The sequence below is a fragment of the Sander lucioperca genome, chromosome 7, assembly GCF_008315115.2.
Source record: "Sander lucioperca isolate FBNREF2018 chromosome 7, SLUC_FBN_1.2, whole genome shotgun sequence".
NCBI lineage: Eukaryota > Metazoa > Chordata > Actinopteri > Perciformes > Percidae > Sander > Sander lucioperca.
In genome coordinates, this window is record NC_050179.1 from 2,099,120 (window position 1) to 2,121,672 (window position 22,553).

At 41.0% G+C, this 22,553-nt stretch overlaps 2 protein-coding genes and 1 long non-coding RNA gene across 5 annotated transcripts in view; 2 read left to right on the forward strand and 1 right to left on the reverse strand.

The window, feature by feature from the left end:
- Window positions 1-3,787, reverse strand: part of btbd11b (BTB (POZ) domain containing 11b) — an 86,669-nt gene extending 82,882 nt beyond the window's left edge. For all 3 annotated transcript variants that reach the window (XR_004897816.1, XM_031283115.2, XM_031283114.2), the window contains exon 1: window positions 2,886-3,787. Coding sequence is in view for 2 of the 3 variants with exons in the window: in XM_031283115.2 (XP_031138975.1) it covers window positions 2,886-3,738 (853 nt within the window). In the remaining variant the exon portion in view is untranslated. The remainder of the gene's footprint in view (window positions 1-2,885) is intronic.
- On the forward strand, window positions 2,444-4,123 carry LOC118495416. The gene is made up of 2 exons (XR_004897817.1): window positions 2,444-2,659; window positions 2,906-4,123. It is a non-coding gene; the product is annotated as an uncharacterized LOC118495416 (long non-coding RNA).
- Window positions 4,124-9,578: 5,455 nt separating this feature from the next.
- On the forward strand, window positions 9,579-21,130 carry cry1b (cryptochrome circadian regulator 1b). The gene is made up of 11 exons (XM_031283101.2): window positions 9,579-10,312; window positions 14,959-15,067; window positions 15,837-15,979; window positions 16,111-16,295; window positions 16,380-16,468; window positions 16,831-16,971; window positions 17,214-17,525; window positions 17,730-17,881; window positions 18,984-19,186; window positions 19,641-19,778; window positions 20,244-21,130. Exons 1-11 carry the CDS (start codon window positions 10,155-10,157, stop codon window positions 20,315-20,317), a joined length of 1,704 nt encoding a protein of 567 aa, XP_031138961.1. The 5' UTR covers window positions 9,579-10,154; the 3' UTR covers window positions 20,318-21,130.
- The last annotated feature ends 1,423 nt before the right edge of the window (window positions 21,131-22,553 follow it).

Sequence of the window (22,553 nt, forward strand, 5' to 3'; positions counted from 1 at the left end):
TTGAGGTTTAGAGGTCCTGTATTGTCACATTATATATTATTGTCACATAAGAAATGTGATGGGAATCAGACACTATATGGAACTTCCTATTTCAACTGAACCAGTCATCCTATGATGCCCTAGTCTCGCATTACCAGACCTTCCTCCACAGCGCTGCGGAGGGGGGTCTGGCTAGTCCACAACCATTCTGGGATGGGAAAAAGAAAAGAAAAACGTGCTCTGGTTTATTGGCATTTCTTTAAACTAATCACAATCATCTTGGACGGCACTAAGCACCAGACAGAGCCACGGTGCCACTGCAAAATAACCTCGGGAAGGAACTTGTTTTGGTGGAACGTGTACGTTAAAGGTTGTTTTAGTCATGCAACAGAAAACTCAGATTGGACAGGTAGTCTAGCTAGCTGCCTCGATTTACCCTGCAGAGATCTGAGGAGCAGTTATTAGTCCTCATTAATCGACCAGAGTTTAAAATTCCAACACAAAGAAAGCGGAAGGTAACGGGCATCCGGCCGAAAAGAAGGACATCCGGTGGAACTTCTGGTAGCACAGGACCAATCCCGGAAGTGGAACGTTGTGGATATAGACTAAGGATTCTCCAACAGATGCACACATCCACTGTCCATCAGTCTTAAACCTGCCTAAAACTAAGTAGATGTATAACCGCATGTGTCTGTTGAACATCCTGAGACTTAAAGCTGCATAATTGATACATTTTTGCCACTTGGGAACTGCAGAAACAAGTTGTGAACACTTACATATTATTACCTTTTACGTTGGTATGGCTAATGTGTTAGCATAAAGTTGCCTTTATACACATCTAGCAGATACAGAGCAGTACTCATTTTGGAATTGTGTTTCTGGTCACCGGGCAAATATATATTTTCAATATTCACTCTCTTTTCAACTCTGTTTTGGTCTCCTCCAACTCCTTAGGGAATTATTTGTCTCTCTAGCTCCCTACCTGATAAGACATAGGTATAGTCGCTAAGCGTTTGATACTGGGCAGGTAGTGTACAGTCAGAGAGCAGTGAGAGTAAACCAAAGCTATAAAGTTGTGTGCAAGAAAACCAAAACAAGAAGTAAAATGATGCTATAAAGCTCTACTCCCATTACACATAGTCATTTGATGCAGTGTAATTAAAATGATACAGATTTTAGCTGCAATCAAGTTCATTTTCATGCCAGTAATTACTACCTTATGCACAATACTGAACAACAACATAGACTTCATGCACTTTTCTAGCCTTGGGCATTACATCAATATTCCACATGCTCCAGACGTTTTTCTTGCATCCTATTCCCCGATCCAATGCACCAGTGAACACTCAACCCCTCTTCTACAGCTGGAGCCTTGCTGCATGCCAAGTGGCCTGAGTGTGCAGAGGCACTGAATATTGGCATTCAATTTACAGTATGTGCTCATACTGTAAAGGCTGACGTCATATTGAGGGCTTGGAGCCACGGGGTGGGGGGTGGGGGGGGGGGGAGTGAGGTAGTCTCTTTGAACTGGCCTTTTTTTTTTCACTATATGTCAAGGTATGCAGTAATATAATGATACTATATGTTGTTACCACTACAAATTAACGCACATTTATGCGAGTCTGATGCTGAATGTGCAGCTGGTGTAAGCAAACAGACATGGAAAGGGTAAACAAGCTGTATGTTTAACACAAATGTTTCACTGTGCCTTTGAAACAAAGAGATACAGCAAAATAAAGTGCTCTTCTCATGATGCCAGGCTTCTGTTGGTGATTCATCAATACGGTCACAGAGTGTCTCCAGGTTTCTTTCTCTGTGTGCCTGTCTCTCTTTTTTTCTCTCCCTCACTCTATAACTCAGTTTTATTCACATCACTCTGCATAATGCATGATAGCACATAGGTCCCCCAAGGCCTTTCATTACGTAAACCTGTTGCAAGAGGAGCCACAGCAGCACTTTTACAACATCCATCAAAACAGAGGCACGCATGTGTTAGAGTGGTTTGTGATGTATTGCTGTTTAAGTGGCAGTGAAGTCTGAATACAGTTATACTTTCTTTCAAAGCACACGCCAATAAGTATTTCTAAACAGTTGTAAAGCCATGTGAAAACTACCAGCGAGGTATTGTGTGTACCGGAATCAGCAGTATACAGGAATGAAAGACCTCCTTCCTCTCTGCAGGGTATTATTGTAGGAAAACCAACAAGGAGAGCCCCTTTCACTGAAAGCTATCAAAGTGAGTCATTAACCCTGGGGATACCAGGCCCTGCTTCGTCATTTTGTGCGTTAACAAAACAGCCACATAGTATTAGAAGAATATTAGAGAATACTGTCTGTAATGTAATACTGCACAGAAGACAGAGGAGGCAAGCTGGCCTTAAGAGGACCACTCTCTCCCATCCTGATCTACTCAGTCAGTCATCACTTGCCTGCAGCTGAAATGGAAGCACCATTTCAGCTGCAGAATTGTTCTTTCACTGACGTATTTGAGTTTAGGATTACAGTTCCTCAACAAGAGAGATAGAGAGAGAGAGAGAGAGAGAGAGAGAGAGAGAGAGAGAGAGAGAGAGAGAGAGAGATTGAGTGAATGTGGCATAACCTTTTCATATCAGAAATCTGGCAGCAAGTGAATCAGAGGGACCTATCTTTATATAAATCCTGGTAGTCATTTATGGTGCAGGTGAGACTTGTTTGGATTAGTATCCCCTATACATTGTTACATTTTAGTCTATGGATGTTTGGAGTAAATCTAATGAAGAAACACGTATCTGTTATACTGATGTAAATCTACCGTGAGATGAGAGGGGGACTTTTTTTTTTTACTTTACGCACAGGGAGTTAAAAGCTGTGGTAAGGATATGAAGTGAAGGACCCTGTTGCATGGACTTACAGTATTCACAACTCACCGCTTGCACTCTTCCCACAGATCAGGTGCTGCCAGGGCTGCAGAGAGCCCCATATCTCGGAGTCAGTGTTGACGGCCTGTTCCAGGGTCTCCACAGTGAACTTGGGGATCCCGTTATCCCGCTCCAGCAGCGCGCTGCGCAGCACCCGCGCGTACACCTCGCGGAAGAGGCTCTCCATGCACGCAGCCAGGTAGATCGCAGCGTGCTCGTGGATCCTGACCGCAACCCTGCTGTCGACCATCCACTTGAAGAACTTCCCCACGTTGAAGATGAGTCCGCAGCGCACCGACTTGCCGCGGCTGAACTTGTCCTCCTCCGTGCTCATGTTGTACAGGGACAAGGCACTGAGGGCCGCGCTGATGCAGCTCATCGAGACGCTCCACGACAGAACCATCTTTATGGCACTTTGGATCTCGTATTTGGTGCATTTGGCGTAGCGCAAACTCAGGCGCTGCGACTCCTTTGCGACTCTGACCAGGGCCCGGCTGACCAGCACCGAGAGCCTGAGCAGGACGTCCTGTGGGGGGGTAGGCAGGGTCATCTCCTCGTCCCTGTTCAGCGCGCTCGCCACTTCCCCGAGGCTCCATGGCACATCCTCAAGCTCGGGTAGTTTAGCGCACTGCCCGGTGCTCTCCAGGATCTCGGCGTCTTCGGCCAGGACCGTGTTAACAGTGTCCAGACTGTTGTGTCGACTGTGCATCGAGTCGGTTAAATGCCAGTGATTCCCGCCATGTGCCTCTGAGCAGCACAGCGACGCACTGGAAGATCTGAAGGAGTCGGCGGCTCCACCATAACCCGAGTCGAGCGTCAAATCCTCCAGGGTCCTCGCCACTGACTTGCTACTCCTTGCCATAACTGCACTTCATACTGTAAAAGAGGGCTTGGGAAAGTAGAAAGAAATATTCAAGACGGTGGAGTTTGGGTACGCACGCGTCTTGCACAAGCTCTGCTCACAAATATGATTCTGTTTATTTGGAAAGTCCGTCCAAGGGTGTAGCATAAAGTTAAAGAGTAGTAGCTCACTCCAGTGCATCGGCAGGCACACAGTGCTGTACCAGCGCAGTGCCTGACAGAAGGAGGCGGGGCCGGGGAGACCCGAGAACAGCTGTCAGCCAATGGACTCTCGGGATGAAGCAGCAAAGAGTTTTAATTGGATCGCTTTAGAGGATCGATACAAAGTCCATGATGTAGCCCATGAAAAGGCTTATTAATAATAAAAAAGGTGATGTAAACAGTGAGCACAATGCTTGTGTAATTATCTATGGCCCACTTTTGGGAAGTTTCTCACAACTTTGGAATAGCATGAATACAGAAATCCTGTCATGTAAAAGTAGCCTAGAATGTAAAAGACAGAATTGCATTAAATAATAAATCATATAATATGCATTACAGTATCCTAGAAGTAGCTGATTTTAAAAACATCATGTTTAGGGGACAAGTCCTCCAGAGGATAAGGCTTTTCAGATATTTTCTGAGGGCCCGTGTCTGATCGTAACATGACTCAAGACCATTAATAATAGATTGCATGCATAATGTATCCTTCTCTGTTCCTCTGGAGGGGAACTCATTGAAAAGATCTGAATTACTTCCAAGGTCATTTGCTGGGATCACTGGCAGGGTCTAACATTCATCCATTTTGTTTTTTTCCCCCAGAAACCCATGTATAGGCTCTGGCTCTGTGGAGTCTCCATATAACCCAGTCCACCTTAAATGAATGCCATGATGATTGCATGTGCAAGTATAATTTTAAAGATGGTATAGCAATATTCTAAATTCTTAAACAACAGCAAGGTATCTGGTTTCAGTTTAATGTACTGAAAGTAACTGCAGTCATAACTGTAATACTGACAAAATCAGTTCAGTGCAAATGAGTGTAAATTGTCTAGGGGGTGGAAATAATTTTAGTTTACACCATGAACTGGAGATTGCTCACTGATCTAGGAGACTGTGGCTGCTTTACATTTGAGCTGCAGTGAGACTGTATAGCTTCTGCATTTGACATCAGGTTGGATGTTTCTCTGGAGCAACAGTGAACCCTGGTGTTGTGCAGACAAACTTCAGTTTATTTGTCCGGAGCAAAATGCTCATATTTCTGACAGTTAAATAGACAACAAAATAATGTATTCTTTACTGGGGTTAGACGTCTGTCCCAGAAATAATCTGACACGTCACAGTAGGAAACACACGTGTTAATAATAAAAAGAATGATGAATTCAATTTAGCTGCTTCAGTTTCAGGGTTTCAGGGTTATCACGGCTTACAGGAACACTAAATAGAACAAAGCCATTATTAACGTCATTAGCAACACCTGTGCTTTTCCCTGCTATTACAAGTCAACATGTTAAACAATACTGTTAAAGGTGCAGTAGGTAAGACTTATAAAACTAACTTTCTGTCATATTTGCTGAAACTGACCCTATGTTCCAGTAGAACTACATGAAGCAGGTAATAAAAAAAAAAAGAATCCGGATCCTCTGGCACCACCTACAGCCTGTAGTGTGATTTGCAAAAATCCACAGCTCCCTGTTCAGATGCACCAATCAGGGCCGGTGGGGGGTGGGGGGGGGGGTTTAACTGCGTGTCAATCACTGCTCATGCACACACATTCATTCTCCCTTGTGGGGGGAGGGGCTTAGGAGACCGTTTTGGGTTTTAGCAGAAAGGGGGGAGGGACTGAGAAGTTGTTGATGTTCAAATTTTTGGCTAAGTCCTGGATCTTTACAATCCTGCCTACAGCACCTTTAATTCAAGCATATGATGCATGTGATATCCAGTACATACACACGAAAACATACTGTTTAAACTCTGAGGGGACTACAAGAAAAGGGCAAGTAAAAAGTAAATGTGAAATAAAAACATGGTTTTCCAAAACCAACTTATGGGGATTTTAAATGTTTTAATAGGTTCTCTCTCTGCTCTGAATGTAAATGTGTAAACAGAATACTATCCTCATACAGTATTGCAAGGTCTACTGAAAGGTCTGCACAGCACAGAAGGCAGTAGAATGAGGGAGGTCAGAAATACATCAGACAATAGGTGGAAGGGGACTCTGATATTTAAGTATCATTATTTAAATGGGGAAAAAAAACTACAGCGAAAAGGAAAGAGACTGAGCTTTATAACAGTAATGAACCCTTTCTCCAGGTTCAGAGAGAGACCAAGAGATTGATTGATTTGTATTAATCATGTTGATTTGTCTAAGTAACCTCATTGATTGCTCTATGATAGCTCTTTCCTTGGTGGGACAAAAGGCTGATGTTGGGCACTAAAGAATTTTGGAGAATGAATTCTTGTAAAATGAAAGTAGCTAAATTGGGTTATAAAACTCACCTTGAAGGATAATTAAATATCACAGCTTCATGTCTATGTTGGGTGCAATTAGCCTTTCTGGCTGAGGGACTGCTTTAATCAAACTCGGAATGAAGTAATTAAAAAGAAATACGATTTTGTGCCAAAAGCCTTTTTCTACATTTCACAGGAGAACCAAGACATCAGGCTACCCGCTAAACATCAGCATGTCATTGTGAGCATGTTGGCATGCTGACATTCTTAACATTTAGCTTAAAAGGATGCTATAGAGCCAGACTTAGCGGCTAGCATGGCTGTAGACTCCTATTCCTGTTTCATTATTACATCATATTCTGCTACACGTAATTCATATTTACATAGGTTACCACGCACACAATCTTACCAAGCGATCATGAATACTGTAATGCTAATCGTTTCGTCAATCAATTTAGGACATTGACTGTCTGTTGGACAGTATATACAACCTACTATTTGTGCCAACCGTTGGCCAAAGCTGTGACTGCAAAGCAAATATTTTTTTAAGAAAGAAAACTCATTGCTCTTGAAAGTGAGAAAACACAAATGAATGAAAAATAAATGAATGCAAATAGGGGGAAATGTTATGTGATGAAGGGGATTCCGATAGCTTGGTTGACACCACACCCTTCTCAGTTTTAACTGAGAGCAAATCTCAAATATGCCAGAAGTTCGTCAGGGTTTTCCCAGGCTAGGATTCTGAGGCCTTTCAAAACAATCCTGGTAAGGACTGCCACCTATTCCTGGTTACCAGGACTGCCATCTAGTCCTGGTAAGAACTGCCATCTAGTGTCCATTTGCAAAGCTACATGCAATTGAATAAGAAACTCAACACAGCCTATTTCAAAAACTAGTTCATGGTGAATCTGGTAACCAAGTCCTTTGACATGAACAATCAGAATAAATAGAACTTACTAAAATTCTTCAACTATGAGGAGAGTGTGAACTATGTATTAAATTGGCTTTTAAAGTAAAGAGGTCAGGAAAGGTTGAGTGTATATTATTGAGAAGTTAGTAGAAGGTGGGGAATGAAAAATGCCACCAGACATTGGCTAGCAATTTTGCAGATCCACTGCAGTGTTGGGGTCCATCACCCCTCCTATCTTCTATAGTGAGATGGCCTGAGCGTACCACTTTGACTGTGCGTTGGTGGAAAGCCAGGGTATGTCCCAAGAAACAGTGTGCTGTGGGTTCATAGGCACATCTTGTAGAATAATGTTGTTACTATTTGCAAATAAATATAATAAGAATGTAAAAGGTTTCCATAAGAGACCAAGTGTGTTTTGGTGTATGCTTATTTAGCTTAAGCCATAACTATAAGATAGTTAGGGTCACAGTGGCTTCGAGCAAAGTACATTGAGTAATAATAACAAGTGAAACAGGAGCTGAATGTACCGCTTCCCGTGAGAGCAAATGAAGACAAGACACAGCACAATGGCCTCGACTCTGGCGTGTGTTGTGTGAAGATAACACTCCCTGTGCTGGAGAAAAGAGGGGACCCAAGAAAGAAAGTACAAGAAATGAGGGGAAGTATAGAACGGGGCTCACAAGGTCTGACAGTCTAGAGATCCGTGGACCGGCTCCGGCTTTTTGTCTGTTGCTAGGGAAACTTAGTCTCTACGTGCCTTGTGATCCCACAGACCTGTGTATTGAAACTCCAATGCTTGACTGATTAAACGAATGTATTTGACTTTATCTTATCGTCTTATTTGGCTGTTGCTTAGGATCAATGTAATTCCAATTTAACAAATGCACGGGGATATATAGGTTGTTTATTTGGAGTCAGACACATTGTCCCAAAAGGGGGGACACAGAGGAGGAAATCCCCAACAATCTCTTATAATTTATTCTAGAAATGTCCAGTAATTTGACCTGTAGTGGTTTCTGATGCAGCTGAAAAGACAGCCTGTTTGGGTTAGAAAGCTACAGTACAGACTGTTTACTGTCAGACCTTGGTTTCTGAATCACTGAGCAGGCTGTTTCAAGCCAAGCTGATCTGTTTTCTCATTGATCTATTCTAGATGACTACATAAGCAATAGAAATGATCAGGTGCAATATTGCTCTGAGCAAGTTAAAAGCATACAGGTAGACTTACTTATTGTAACTGTAGATACACTGTATAGCTCCACAGGCATGGGTCTGTGGACGTAATATTTTATGACATCCTGCTTTAGGGTGATACAGTATGTTCCTCTCATTTCAGCACAGCACGTTCCTCTTTCCTTTTACGGTGGCATTTTTGTGGATATAAAACAGAAGGAATAGATTATACAATTTTTCACAAAAATATTTGTATTAGCCTACCCTTTTAGATTTTTAAAAAAAAATTTGATTAGCCTAATTTCACTGAGTGTAGTTAAAATCAAGTAGAGAGAAATGTGGGTAAAAATACTCTTTAGCCATTTCAGTTGTACAAATGTTGTAAAAATGACAAAACTTATGCAACAACTACCTATAACAAACAAAGCAATATATAAATAAAATATTGCCTGATTTACCATGCTGTGTGTTTACAATGATAGGCTATTTAAAGGTTAAGTCCAGTACTTTAGAAGTCACTTTCACTGTCCTGCTTAGCTTTTGTTTTCTTGATTTTCAAAAAGGTATCATATGCTATAAACAGCAGGAGGTGTAGGCTAGGCTATTTTTTTGAGGAAAGTCCAGAGACAAATCATGAAACGGCAACCTCTGGGACGAAAACAGACAGTGCGGGATTTGTGAAAGAAAACCATATTTCTCTAAACCCAATTTATGGAGATTTTTAAATGTTTTAGTAGGTTCCCTTTGCTCTGAAACAGAACATCAGCCAGAGCCATCTCTCTAAACGGCTCTGGTTACAGTGTGTGCATTGCTGTCCCTGTACAATACATCGAGTACACATCATCATATGTAGGCTATTAGGTTCACACTGCCAGGCCTCCCCGCACGGCATGTGCTCATCCGGATACTTCTGGGTCGACCATATGATGTAGCCTACTCATTCCAAAACCTTCAATTAGGCCTAGCTGTATTTATCAGAAACGTTTAGGGTTAGTTTTCTGCTTTCCAAAAGTGAACCCTGACACAAAATGTTGAGAGAACAAGCATTTCAGATATCTACAAAATGTGTTAGGCCTACTTGTCAAACCTCTAATTTTGACTATACAAAATACATTCTGACTTGTCAAAATGTCATTTAATATATGTATATATACGCCTGAATATCGACATTCAGATACTTCAAGACAGCAGCAGATAACGTGTAAGCAGTGGTAAGAAAGAAAGCACATTATGGAAACGTGACAGAGAAACAGTTGTATAACTGTTGATTTTGACCAATCAGAGCGCTCCATTCCTTCCTCTGGGTGGAGATGTTGACACAGAATGGTCTTGCTCTTGCGTGTCAGACGGGGTTACCACTCTTTACCTCTATAGGTTTACCAGGCGTTACAGTTGACATACAATGTTTAACGTGTTAGTGAGGTTAAGTGTGCGTTAACTTTGTGTAGACTATCGTTACATGTGGAAACAAACCGGAAATATTTTCTACTTTTTGCGAGATAGTAGGGTTTCACCGCTTCGTACGACAGCTTACAAAAATATCAAACAATTTAGACATCGCTGCTGGCCTCCTCCTCGGAAAGAATTTCCGTTAAATGTGTTTACTTCATCGTTGTTACTAATCAAGACAAGAATTGTGCCGTTTTTCTCGCGTCTGCTGTGTGTACCTGGCTGCTGTCTGTCACACATGCAGCCGCTGGCGAGGAGACTCAACTCTGTGGATACATTTATGGAGCAAGGTTTATCCACTGAGCAGGTTAAAAGCGTCTTCGTTCTCGGACGTGAATGGACATTTGACTATTTTGTTACCAAAACAACGCAAGAGGACGTCTTTTTGTTGTTTTTAAGAACCCCCCCTCCATTTTTTCTAACCTCCGCCGGGAATAATTAAGAAGACAGGCGACATGGTGGTCAACACCATCCACTGGTTTAGGAAGGGACTGCGGCTGCACGACAACCCGTCTCTACGGGACTCTATCCGGGATGCGGACACCCTGCGCTGCGTTTACATCCTGGACCCCTGGTTCGCAGGGTCCTCCAATGTGGGCATCAACAGATGGAGGTAACTTAATGGGTGGGATGTCAGAATTTGGAAGATGCCAAGTGCGAGAGGGAGTGATTTAATTGGGTGGAGGGTTTAACATATTATGTATCAACCCTTAACCCCACATCTGGTGAACCCGAATTAAACTATTGATGATTGACTGATCTTCCACTTACACTGATTTAACCACCTCAGTGTCTGTCCAAATGTGCTATATTTTAGCAGGGTAACAGTTAGGCTACGCTACTGTGTTTGTGTGTGGTTTGCTTAAAAGTACAGTATGCTACATTATTGTTATACATTTCTTAAATAGCCTACTCTAATACAAAAAGGGTGAAACTGATGTGAAAGATGTCACATCTTTTAAATCACGTGTCCTATGTTAAAGGTCCAGTGTGTAACGTTTTTAGTTGTTCATTATCTGTGTTGCCCTTTCACAAACTTGTCCTTTTTATGAATATTTACCACCACCATCAATTCCAAGTATTCCTATTGGCTTGAAATTTTACATTTGCATGAACTGGGGTAGACACTCCATATTTATGCGCCATCTTGAAATACGTTAGCCGGTAAGGGACATACAGGATACTGCTTCGCCTTTCGCATTTTCGCTGTCACATGATAAACTCATAGGTGCTGATAATGAGTATCGTCGCTTTCCAGCCCCGGCAAGTTTTGCTAGTTGGTGTTAGCTATGAAATATAGCAAACATAACATCAACATAGCTAACATCAACAAGACAGTTTGTAGTACTCACCAAATCTTAAGATAACATTTCGCAATTAATACAAATTTAACGAGCTGACCTGATCGCCGGAGGGAAAGCTGGATGAAGACGTGGATGACATCTTGGCTTTTTGAAGCGTGAAGGCTACCGTAGCTGTAATACGTACTTTGAACTGCGTGCAGAGTTGATTGCAATATATGATCTCAACGCTAGATGGGAGAAATTCCCACACATTGGACCTTTAAAGCTGCTGGAACCATAGACTGTATATAAGAATGGACCAACAGATCCCGTTGCTCTGGACGGAGACCAGTGAAGGCCAGTAGAAGCACTTTTCTGGTGATGGCTAGGGTTACTGCGCAGCCTCCAACTGAGAGAGACGACGTAAATGTGCCGTGAGCAACGTGTCTGAAAGTTGTAAGTCTTCTGGTAGCTGTGCCAGAGAAATCTCAATCATTCCCAATCTTGCAGAGATGGAGAGCGTAGGTATATGTAAGGAGATAACATAGGCACAGGCTAATTTTTGCTAACTAAAATGCTAGTTAACATTAGTAATTACTAGGGCTGTGCTCGACTGAAGAAATTCTTAGTCGACTAACACTCATTGTATCGACTAATCGATTAGTTGATTTAATCGACAGATCTGTAAATCTGAGTTTCTCCGCAAAGAGACATGCAAAAGCACCACTTTAATTCTTGTGTTTACCAGAGATGTGCTCATACGTTTCTTGGAAATAAGTCATTCTGCATGAAAAAAGCATAAAACATGACTAATCGACTAAAGAAATCTTAGTTGACTAAGACCAAAACGACTGATTAGTCGACTAATCGACTAAGAGGGAGCAGCCCTACTAATTACACTTAAACAGCTAATATGAGACGAAACTGCCTGCGCGCTTCTCCTGTACTATACGGTAATTCCTCTACCATGCGACAGTAAGTTGTGTGGTTACACAATCGTTAGCCTATTTTTATAAAAACGTCTGCTACGGAGCCTTAACGTCAGATACAAGGTAATGGAGCCTTTTATACATTGTCGTGTTTCTTTAGAAATAAACAATGGACAAATAGAGTATTTAAACGCTTTAGATGTAAAGTTATTTGCTGTCAAAGTGGCGCCAAAATGAATGGCAGCCAATGGGATGCTAACGGGAGGTGATGGCTTTGTAGCATTAAAATGGCGCCATAGGAGGTTTGCGGTCCGAGGAGAAGCTTACCCCCTTGGCTGGAACTGCATCTCATTGAAAATAACACTCAAATGAGGCACCTGTAACAAACACCTGATGCGCCAGATTTTTTAACATACCATCTGTAATTTCAAACTGTATGGAGAAGGGCAGGCAAATTCGAAAATTACAGGTGGATAAACATCTGTCTATCACGTCCGCCATTGTAGTTTTGAACAAACTTTTGCGTTTTGCCGTCAAACGCAAACCATAGATCAATGCCAAACACACCTAAACCACGCCCCTAGCCGAGACTAATTGGTTTGGTAAGGTGTAGCCAGTACAGAAGCCTGACAAGACGGATTCTCGTGCAATCACATGATATTGCGAGAATCCAACTGCAAGGTAAAGACAACATACATACCATACCCTATGGTTGCTACCAAAATCCTTTCATATAGGGAGTAATATATAGATGAATCATATCTTTACTATTTTTCTCTATATAGCAACCCACAGCAAGTTTTCACAGTGCCGAAGGATAAAGAGAAGTGCAAACAGAGCAATGTTTTATAATTGGCTGCTTACTGAAATGAACCTGTAATAAAATCTAAATATTTTTACAAACCTGTCCATAGACATTCAGACTGTAGTCCATCATTTTTCTTTATTTGGAAAGAAGTGTAGGCCTAACTTTAACCTTGATGTCCCGAGAAGACTTGTGTAAAGGCTCCAGGCAGTAAGCGTGCCTGGTTACCACGATGACGATACATTTTGCCCGCTGACTCCCTCTGATGCTCAGTCCTGAATGGAGGGCTGAGAAATTGGGTCATTGTGTTCTAATGGTCATTACATCATACTGTCCCTGTTTTGACGTGACATTAAACACACACACTCACCAGAACCCCAACTCCACCCCCTTTTATAGTCAGCTGCACCACCTCATTTAATATTTGCACACTATTTCTATTGATTTTCCAACATTACTGTGACCACCTTGTCAGCTTTTCAAAGTTTTGATGGTGGTCAGAATAACTGCTCAGTTTCTGTATACCACCTTTATATTTAACTGTATCGGAATCAGTTGAATTTTTGAATTGCATTGCTCTCTCTCATCTTAATTCTGTCAATTGTAGTGCCCTGCCATGCATACACGTTGTAAACTGGTTAGTGCTTTGAGATTACGGCTGGTGTTGCACTGTTTTAATGTAGTGAGTATGGGAAATGATGTAATGATTTGTTTGTAATAATTATTGAAAACCCAGGAGAGGAGAATGATAGTATAACAGTGTAGTACATTTTCAGAAGGAGAGTCTAAGCAAGACTACACAGAATTTAGAGATCAGTATTCATATCTGTAACACAAAAGGCTCCTTTCCTTGAACGGTACTATTGGTTACAAGACCACCACACTTTTTTGAGGCACAGTTTTGTGGGCAAGTATCAATTGTTGATCTTTTGGCTATTGGTTTTTAGGTCTAAACTTGCCTTCAGGAACCAATGAACAAAATCAAAAGGGAGATTTATTTTAACAAATCCCTGGTTTGTATGACTTTTGAACTGATTATTGATACTGATCTGTTACAAAAATGAAAAGAAAGTGATTTGATAGAATTTTAATAGGTTAAATAATAATAATGAGGCAAATAAAAGCAGTACTAAGTGTAAATAAAAGAGCATTGCATACACGTTATAGCATAACCAACTATGCATACATTGTATGATGTGCTGTGTCTGACTCTGTCTGTTTTGAGCAAGTTCTGCTTTGTTGTGATGAAGGTTGATTATTACAGTGAAAAGGTTTGATGAATACGCTGATGCATGTATCATACATGAAAGCTTTTATGTTTTCTGCCTCGCTGTTAGAAATGTTAGGAAGTTAACCTCACTTGTAGACGGCACATTCACTGTTGTGTTGAGTGGGGTTGTCTTTCTGCTACTGTTCTGGGTAACATTTTGCAGGTGCAGTATGTATGGTCGGCTGTGTGTGTAAAATGACTTCACCACAAGAGGGCTGCCTGTTCACACTAAAACGCTTGCATCTTCTTTTTCATGCACTCTCTTCATTGATGAGAGATTTTCTTTCTGTAGTATATATGGAGTATTTTATCTATGTCACATGTTGGTCATGAGTTACATTTTTAATTTATGTGATCATTTGTTTTGAACCTTATGATTAGGCTATGTTTAACATTTCAATTTAATTAGGAAAATAGCCGTTCTCCAAATGCTGCATTGTTGTTGTTGCCTACTGAAATGCTTGTGATAGGTTATTCTCGAGAGTTGGAAAAAATTCAGTTGTTTTGTTTGCAGTGTTATAGCTTCACAGGACCGCTAACGTAGTCATAAGTCTTGTTGTTCTAGATATCGACAGATGTACAGCCGAATGAATTTGAACTGCCGCACATGCTAAGCAACAGTCTGAAGCGCTGACCCTTGCTAAAGCAAGAGTTGCATATCCAAGCATCTTAATCTTTAAGTACAATCACGAGGGTCCATACAGCCTCAACTTATCTCCCATATAAATCCCATAGAAATGTTAATATCCATGTTACACACACACACACACACACACACACACACACACACACACACACACCTTCATTGTCCAGGAGTGGTGGTATAGAATCCCCAATATTCCTTTCAGATCATCTGATCTGCATCTATGATCATTGGTCTCATGATTGCATTTAGTGTAACCGTGGTCTCTGGTGGGAGGTCCTCTCAGCTGTATAATCTATTAATTGATCCGTACGTCTGTTTGGTTTCAGGTTTTTGTTGCAATGCTTAGAGGACTTGGATGCAAGCCTGCGCAAACTCAACTCCCGCTTGTTTGTCATCAGAGGCCAGCCTACAGATGTCTTCCCTCGGATGTTTAAGGTGTGAGCGATGGAATAGAGTAGCAGTCTTACACTTAGCTTTGTTATGAAATAAACTGTAACTTTTTAAATAATAAATAAACACAATGTTACATCTCATTTAACAGTGGCTGAAAAAAATATAAGATTTTCATACTTTATTTTATTTATTTGTTCACACATCATCATCGTATCATTAAAACACAACTTCAGAAGGTACGATGATCATATGTAGGCCGCGTGAAATGGGGAACCCCAAATAAGCTACAAAAAGCTTTTCGGAGGGGGCCCGATAACAATTAACATACAACAGAGAATATACAGACACTAAAAACTCAATTTACAATAGACTCAACATATACAAATACCACAAAATACAGACGATCCCAGTAAAAATATAACACTTAGAAAATATTCAACAGTCATATGTTATAAGCAATATTTCCTTCAGACTTTTCTTTAAGATGGAGACAGAATGCGAAAATTGCAAGTTTTCATCAAGCTCGTTCCAGATCTTCAGTGAACTTGCAATGGCCCTCCAAATTGATTACATAGAAATTTCATTGATTTTCATAGAAAAATCTCAAATAGCAATCTAGAAATCAGCTACATATCATCATGTGGTCTTTAACCCAAGTTTAAGGTCAATCACTCTGTACCAATTTGTTGTTCATGATATTTGAATAAGTAGATTTGTCGCGTACATTGTGGTCTCTATCACTCTTATCAGTCCATCATTTACATTCTTCAACCGAATAAAACAATGAATTGTTTCTATTCCTGTTCCTCAGGAATGGCAGATTAACCATTTATCTTACGAGTATGACTCCGAGCCATTTGGCAAGGAACGTGATGCTGCCATCCAAAAACTAGCCAGCGAGGCTGGGGTCGAGGTCACGGTGCGGACTGCACACACTCTGTACAATCTGGACAAGTGAGTGGCTATACATTATTCGTTGAAACCCATGTCCCATTGTAATGAACCTGTTGTGGATTGTCAATGCCTGCTCTGTGTTTGTGTGTGTGAAGACGTGCTGATTCCCTTTACATTTTTCTTTCCTTAAGGATCATAGAACTCAATGATGGTCAGTCTCCTCTTACGTACAAGCGCTTCCAGGCCCTCATTAACCGTATGGATGCTGTGGAGCTGCCTGCAGACACGATCACTTCGGATGTTATTAAAAATTGTGCCACACCCATCAGTGAACACCATGATGACAAGTTCGGGGTGCCTTCCCTGGAAGAGCTTGGTAAGTGTTTGTGTATATCTCAGTGTCATAGTCACAGACTTTGAACAGTTTTTGAATGTATTCTTGCATATTTTGCTTCTTCAGGTTTTGAGACAGAGGGCCTAACCACGGCAGTATGGCCAGGTGGAGAAACTGAAGCCCTCATCAGGCTAGAGCGGCATCTGGAGAGAAAGGTAAAAAGACATTTTACTACACAGAAAACATGGATGGCTGGATTAGTTTCTCAGCAGAAGAACAGAAAACCAGTAAACCTCAACACATGAAAGATTGCTAGAACTGAATCGAAGATTTAGACTAAAACGCACTCTGGCAAGACGTTTCCAGGATTTGCAAACACCCTATTTATTCTACTCGCTTCAAGTGACAAACTCCACCAGTTGTATGTTATGTCACCACTTTTAAGCCTCAGTTTTTGAGGCCTGACACTCAGACATTTCATCTTATCTGATGTCTTCCATGTATTCAGGTGCATATTTTCTCTCAGCAGTCACAGTGGGATTTTTAAAGTTAAAGCTGACTGACCATCATTTTTCAGGCATGGGTGGCGAACTTTGAACGTCCACATATGAATGCCAACTCCCTGCTATCCAGTCCCACAGGCCTCAGCCCCTACCTGCGCTTTGGATGTCTCTCCTGTCGGCTCTTCTACTTCAAACTTGATGATCTGTACAGGAAGGTACGAATGACCACAGATGAAACATGAAAAAATATTAACTATATATATTTACTACTAATTTTACGTTTTTTTATCACGTTTTGTTTTTACTCAGGTTATTTTTATGTAGATGTGAGTTTCATAAGCCGAGGCAATACACTGTTAATATAAGCATTTAAAAGTCTACACCATCTGCATTTTTATTCATGATTACTAACAATCTAGAACCTTTGTCTTTCCTTTTTTCACATTGATCTCATCAGGTCAAGAAGAACAGCACCCCACCTCTTTCCTTGTATGGCCAGCTGCTGTGGAGGGAGTTCTTCTATACGACTGCTACCAACAACCCCTGCTTTGACAAGATGGAGGGAAACCCTGTTTGTGTATTGATCCCATGGGACCGAAACCCAGAGGCGCTGGCCAAGTGGGCAGAGGGACGGACAGGCTTTCCCTGGATAGACGCCATTATGACCCAGCTGAGGCAGGAGGGCTGGATCCATCATTTGGCGAGGCACGCTGTGGCCTGCTTCCTCACCAGGGGGGACCTCTGGGTCAGCTGGGAGGAAGGCATGAAGGTAAGACAAGAGAAAATAGGCATTGAGTATCTAAGTACGTAAGGTGCACACTTTCCATCAATCGCTACAGTTCTTCATGTCATTAAAAAGAAGAGTAAAGAGTTAAAAGAAGAAGGTACCTAGCTGGTGTGCTGATGTTCCTCGCTATGATTCAAATGACTACCATGCATTGTCTCAACTGTCCACTGTCTGTGTCTTGTACAGGTGTTTGAAGAGTTGCTTATAGATGCGGACTGGAGTGTAAATGCTGGCAGCTGGATGTGGCTTTCTTGCAGTTCATTTTTCCAGCAGTTTTTCCACTGCTACTGCCCTGTGGGATTTGGACGACGCACAGACCCCAATGGGGACTACATACGGTCAGTCAGTACTTTCATCTGCATCACATGAATATAAAAGCCCTGGCCTTTTCAAATACAATCACGACACACAATGATTTAATTTAATTTACAGTGCCAATATTAATTGAAAAACTGAGCTTTCACAGTCAGTATTAATGGTGTTTGAACATTAACTTTACTATGGCACAAATACTGCCCTGCTACGTTCACAAATTGAGCGTCAGCGTCAGTTCTGGCTGGCCAGGTAGTCAAGACGCTGCTAACCGCTATTGGTCAACATCACGGTCTCATCAGCTGATCTGCATCAGCTGAGCTGCAGCAGCTGATCTGCATTAGCGCATCAGCTGGTCACTCCCCTCGCTGCTAAATGGCTACACTCAACATGGCGCGCTACTTAAGCTGATTCAGTTTGCTCCTTCTGCTTGCTGCCTTAGCTGCTCCTAAATGCTGCTACTTTAGCTTGTTTCTACTGCTGCTTTAGTTTGCTCCAAATGCTTGCTGCTCGCTTTTTGCTACCCACCTCCTCCCCTGCTCCACCTTGTCATGTATAATGTGGCATTTGCTTCTATGTCATCATTGCTGCTCTGTTCATATGGGGGAATAGTTTAGCTCTCCCAGTCTTAAACTGTGTGAGCGTCCCCTAATGCTGCTGCTGCTGCTGTCCCCTGACTCTCTGCTCTTTCATGGTGCTCATGAAAGGTCAGGGTACTCCTCTGAACAGAGTCATACCGCCAAATTTAATTCATAATTTATTCAATAAATTCTAAAGCTTTTATTGTCTGTGTTGTTCTTGACGTTATGGACCTGACAGAACTATAATGTCACTGTTAACTTCACACTCAACGTCACATTCTCTGTCTCTATCTCGGCCGCACACTCCTTAATGTTACGCACACAAAAAAAAAAACAGCTTAAAAAACATTTAAAAAAAACCTGCCTCAATACAGCATCTCTGTATCAGTTAAATAGAAAAAGGAGCGTCTGTACCTCCTTATCATACCTACGGGTTTTCCAAATAGCCTAGTATTCTGTAATACCTTAATTCCGCCCAAGCCTACCATGTTCCACTCATCTTTTATCTTCAACATCCGTCTTCATTCTTTTCTTCCTCTGCTCCCAGGCGTTATTTGCCAATATTGAGGGGCTTTCCAGCCAAATACATCTATGATCCTTGGAATGCCCCAGAGGAAGTCCAGAAGGCAGCCAAGTGTATCATAGGAGTCCACTACCCCGGGCCCATAGTGAACCATGCTGAGGCCAGCCGCATCAACATAGAGCGGATGAAGCAAATTTACCAGCAGCTTTCCAGCTACAGAGGACTGGGTAGGGACATGACCCAGATATTGATTACCTCAAACGCGCACTCTCATGCCATAATCTTTATGTCTTTATACATATTTGGAATGCTACCTGTATTTATGCCGTTCATATTTTTTCAAAGGAAATGTTTTTCTGTTGATAGTTCTGACTTTTTAGTCATTCCTCCCATCCATGATTCCCTATGAAACCTGTTATGAGGTCCAACCCTATACACCACGATGGACAGTAGATCTAAAAGTTAACATGCTGTTTGCTTAAGTGCAATTGCTTCACCTGACGAATGCATGTTACACATTACTGCAACCTGGTAATAGCCCTGCTTTTTCGTAGCAACTATACAAGCACCAAAAGTGGCTGGCACATGTAGAAACACTTTGATAAGCCCAGAAGTAAAGAACCAATGTTTCTTTATCATGTTGTCTTTTGGGTAATTTAAAATGCTTTGGTCCCTTTGCAGGCCTGCTGGCAACAGTACCTGCCAATCCCAACAACGGTGCAAATGGCAGTAATGTCAGAGGAGTCAACAAGGGGACCAGTCAAGGTCCTGGAGGGTCCTCTGATGGCATCTTCAAATACCCGTTAACGTCTCGAACAGGTACATACTGTAGGTTGGATGGTTACCATTGTCATGGGTTAGAATACATTTATTTGCATGTTAATACATACATACATTTAAAATTGTACAATGCAAACAAGTCAACGCACTCATGGCTAAAATGTTTACCCACAAGACTCGGGTCAGGGTGTAATCAAATATTTGCTATCCCTGGCCTGCAGGATTAAGTTTTGAGAACCATTAACTGAATATTTGGTGTTATTATTGAACATAAGTGTTACTCTCCTAAAAACAAGCCAGAAATATTGAAAAACCAATAAAAATGCTCTGGGCCAAGTTGCTGCACTTGCAAAAGCAAGTAATAACTTCATAGGAATGTTCACTTCACTGTTGAATGTATTGAAGGGTTTTCATATCCAATTCACCAAACAAAATGTAAGTTGATGCCAAGTGAATTTAAAATAATCTGTTGACGTGTGTTCTGTACGTCATGTTTTAACACAGAAAGAGGACAGAAGCGGCGCTGTGAAGAGGCTCCAACCCAAAGCAACTGTAAATCCTGGAGAAAGAGCAAATAGTGTGCAAAAGGCAGAATACAAAGGGTGCCTCCGGCAGTCTGGATCAAATGGATAGCATCCTCTCCTGCAGTGCTCTCAGCTGACACACAGTGACTTTAACTAACAATCCATAACATGCATGGTCTCCAGATCAGAGACATCACACATCTCAGGAACAGAGGAAGGAATTCAGAGGAAATACTAATATCGAAGAGAAAGAACCTTTGAACTGCAGGGTATAAAAGACAAAAACAATTGATCTATTAAATCTTGACCTCTCAGGGTGTTGTGAGCCAATTATTGTCTTCCTCTACAGTATGTCACTGTAAAACTGTTGAAACCACTAATCGTAATCACCCTTTTTTCCCCTCAACACCCACATCAGTCAGGCCAGGACATCATTTGGGTGAAACTGTGTCATTCAGCCGATTATTAAATCAGACAAATGTTTATCAAGGCATTAGTTCTCGTAGATAGTGAGCTGAACATTTTGCTAATGTTCGGCTTCGGTATTTAAAATCGATCTCCATCTGAGTGATGGGAATTTATGACACAATCCGGAGACTGTGTAAGATTTGTTGTGTACAGCTGACACCCTCAGCCACTGTGGCACACTGACACAAGATGACCAGGATAACATACAGTTGTATTTTTTCTCAAAAACAATCACCCAAATATTTCATATACTTATATTAAAGTCACACTGTCAGGAATTGTTTGTTTTTTTCAAAGATTTTTAGTACATAAAATTCTGATGTGCAGTGGTAATGAATATTAAGCAAGACTATCAGGTTTGATAATAAAGCAGGCCTTACAAATGCCATCATACATTAACTACATATTTATTGTTTTTATTTCCAACTTTTGTATATTTGGTTCTGTGGTTTCACAACTCCTATTGTAAATAATGTGTTACCGAAACTCAAAAAGTTCTAAGGGCTGTACCACAAAGCGAGATTAGTGGATTAGCAAAGTATTTAGAGTCTAAAGCCAGGGTTTTACTTGTCACAAAGGTGGCTCTCTTTAAATCTGGCTAGATCGCCGTGGTAACTTATGCTGTATGGCTAACCTGGTCCGGACCAATTTTTGATTAGAGTTTTGGCTTGAAATCGGCTAAAGAAGCTCTTTCAACTTCCAACTCCTTTGGAAACAGTGGCACTCTACAGTCAATATTCGATCTACGAGCGATTCAGATTCTCAGAGGTAATACATTATAAATGCAAACTTGTTGAGCCGTAATGTTAAATTATGACACTGAAGGCAGCTGTGCATCAAATTGTGCATTTTTCAGTTATCAGTTATGTGCATCAGTTATGCAGAAAATCTGAGCAAGAATAGCATTATATTTTATTTGTAAGGTTGATGTTGCTCTCACTGAATGTGTTTGTAGTGTTCTCTGGTCACTTGCCCATGCTGGTTTTAAAAGAGGCTTCTATAAATCATACAATAATAGTTCACTATATTATTATTAACTACGACGTTAACTTGCATATGAAATGTGGTATAATTCCTTCAAATCATAACTATACCACTTTTTATGTTTTTATGCTTAGTCCTGATTTGGTGAAGTCCGTTTTACACTGCTGGTATATTGCAGCTAATAGAACACCATACATACACATTAGAAAGTTGATTAGTTTAATTTATTTCACCTTTATATTTTATAGGCAAATCATGAAGAACAGGTTCTTATCTAAAATGGCGGCCTGACAAGTGACAAAGCCACTTAGGGGAAGGGAAGTCTATTATTTTATTTATCACAGATAATATTCAATCAATAAGTACATTTAACTTTGACTAAAAACCATTATGGGACAGTGTAAGACCTAAATGCAGTTCTTGAGTATAATGTTTAAATCTGCTGCATCGAGTTGAAAGTGTCAGAGCTGTAGAATGAGCAGATGTCACATTAAAAATAAACAGCATTAAGAGTGCATTGAGTGGTAAAAATAAAAATATATACACTTATGAATGTACACAAGGGTAATTTTCTTCCAGCATTACTCTCTTGCCTGTTCAATAAACATATTCTTTGAATGCTGTGCTTGTAAATGATTTGCATAAAGAAAACTTGTACTCATGATCCCTCATGCAGCTTGTCCATCTGATATATACTGTACCTATCCACATGTAAACTACCTTTTTATAGTTTTTTTCTCAATTTGTATCAATTTCTACAAATGTGTTTTCACTGAGACATTGAAGAGTTTTTTGTTAAGCAGTGTCAAAAAAGCGTATTGAGTTACTGTGACTGAAG

Coding starts and splice junctions, on each gene's coding strand:
- cry1b (XM_031283101.2), top strand. CDS start 10,155: ATGGTGGTCAACACCATCCACTGGTTTAGGAAGGGACTGCGGCTGCAC. Junction 15,068..15,836: donor TCTTCCCTCGGATGTTTAAG/GTGTGAGCGATG, acceptor CCTGTTCCTCAG/GAATGGCAGATTAACCATTT. Junction 19,187..19,640: donor TTCCAGCTACAGAGGACTGG/GTAGGGACATGA, acceptor GTCCCTTTGCAG/GCCTGCTGGCAACAGTACCT.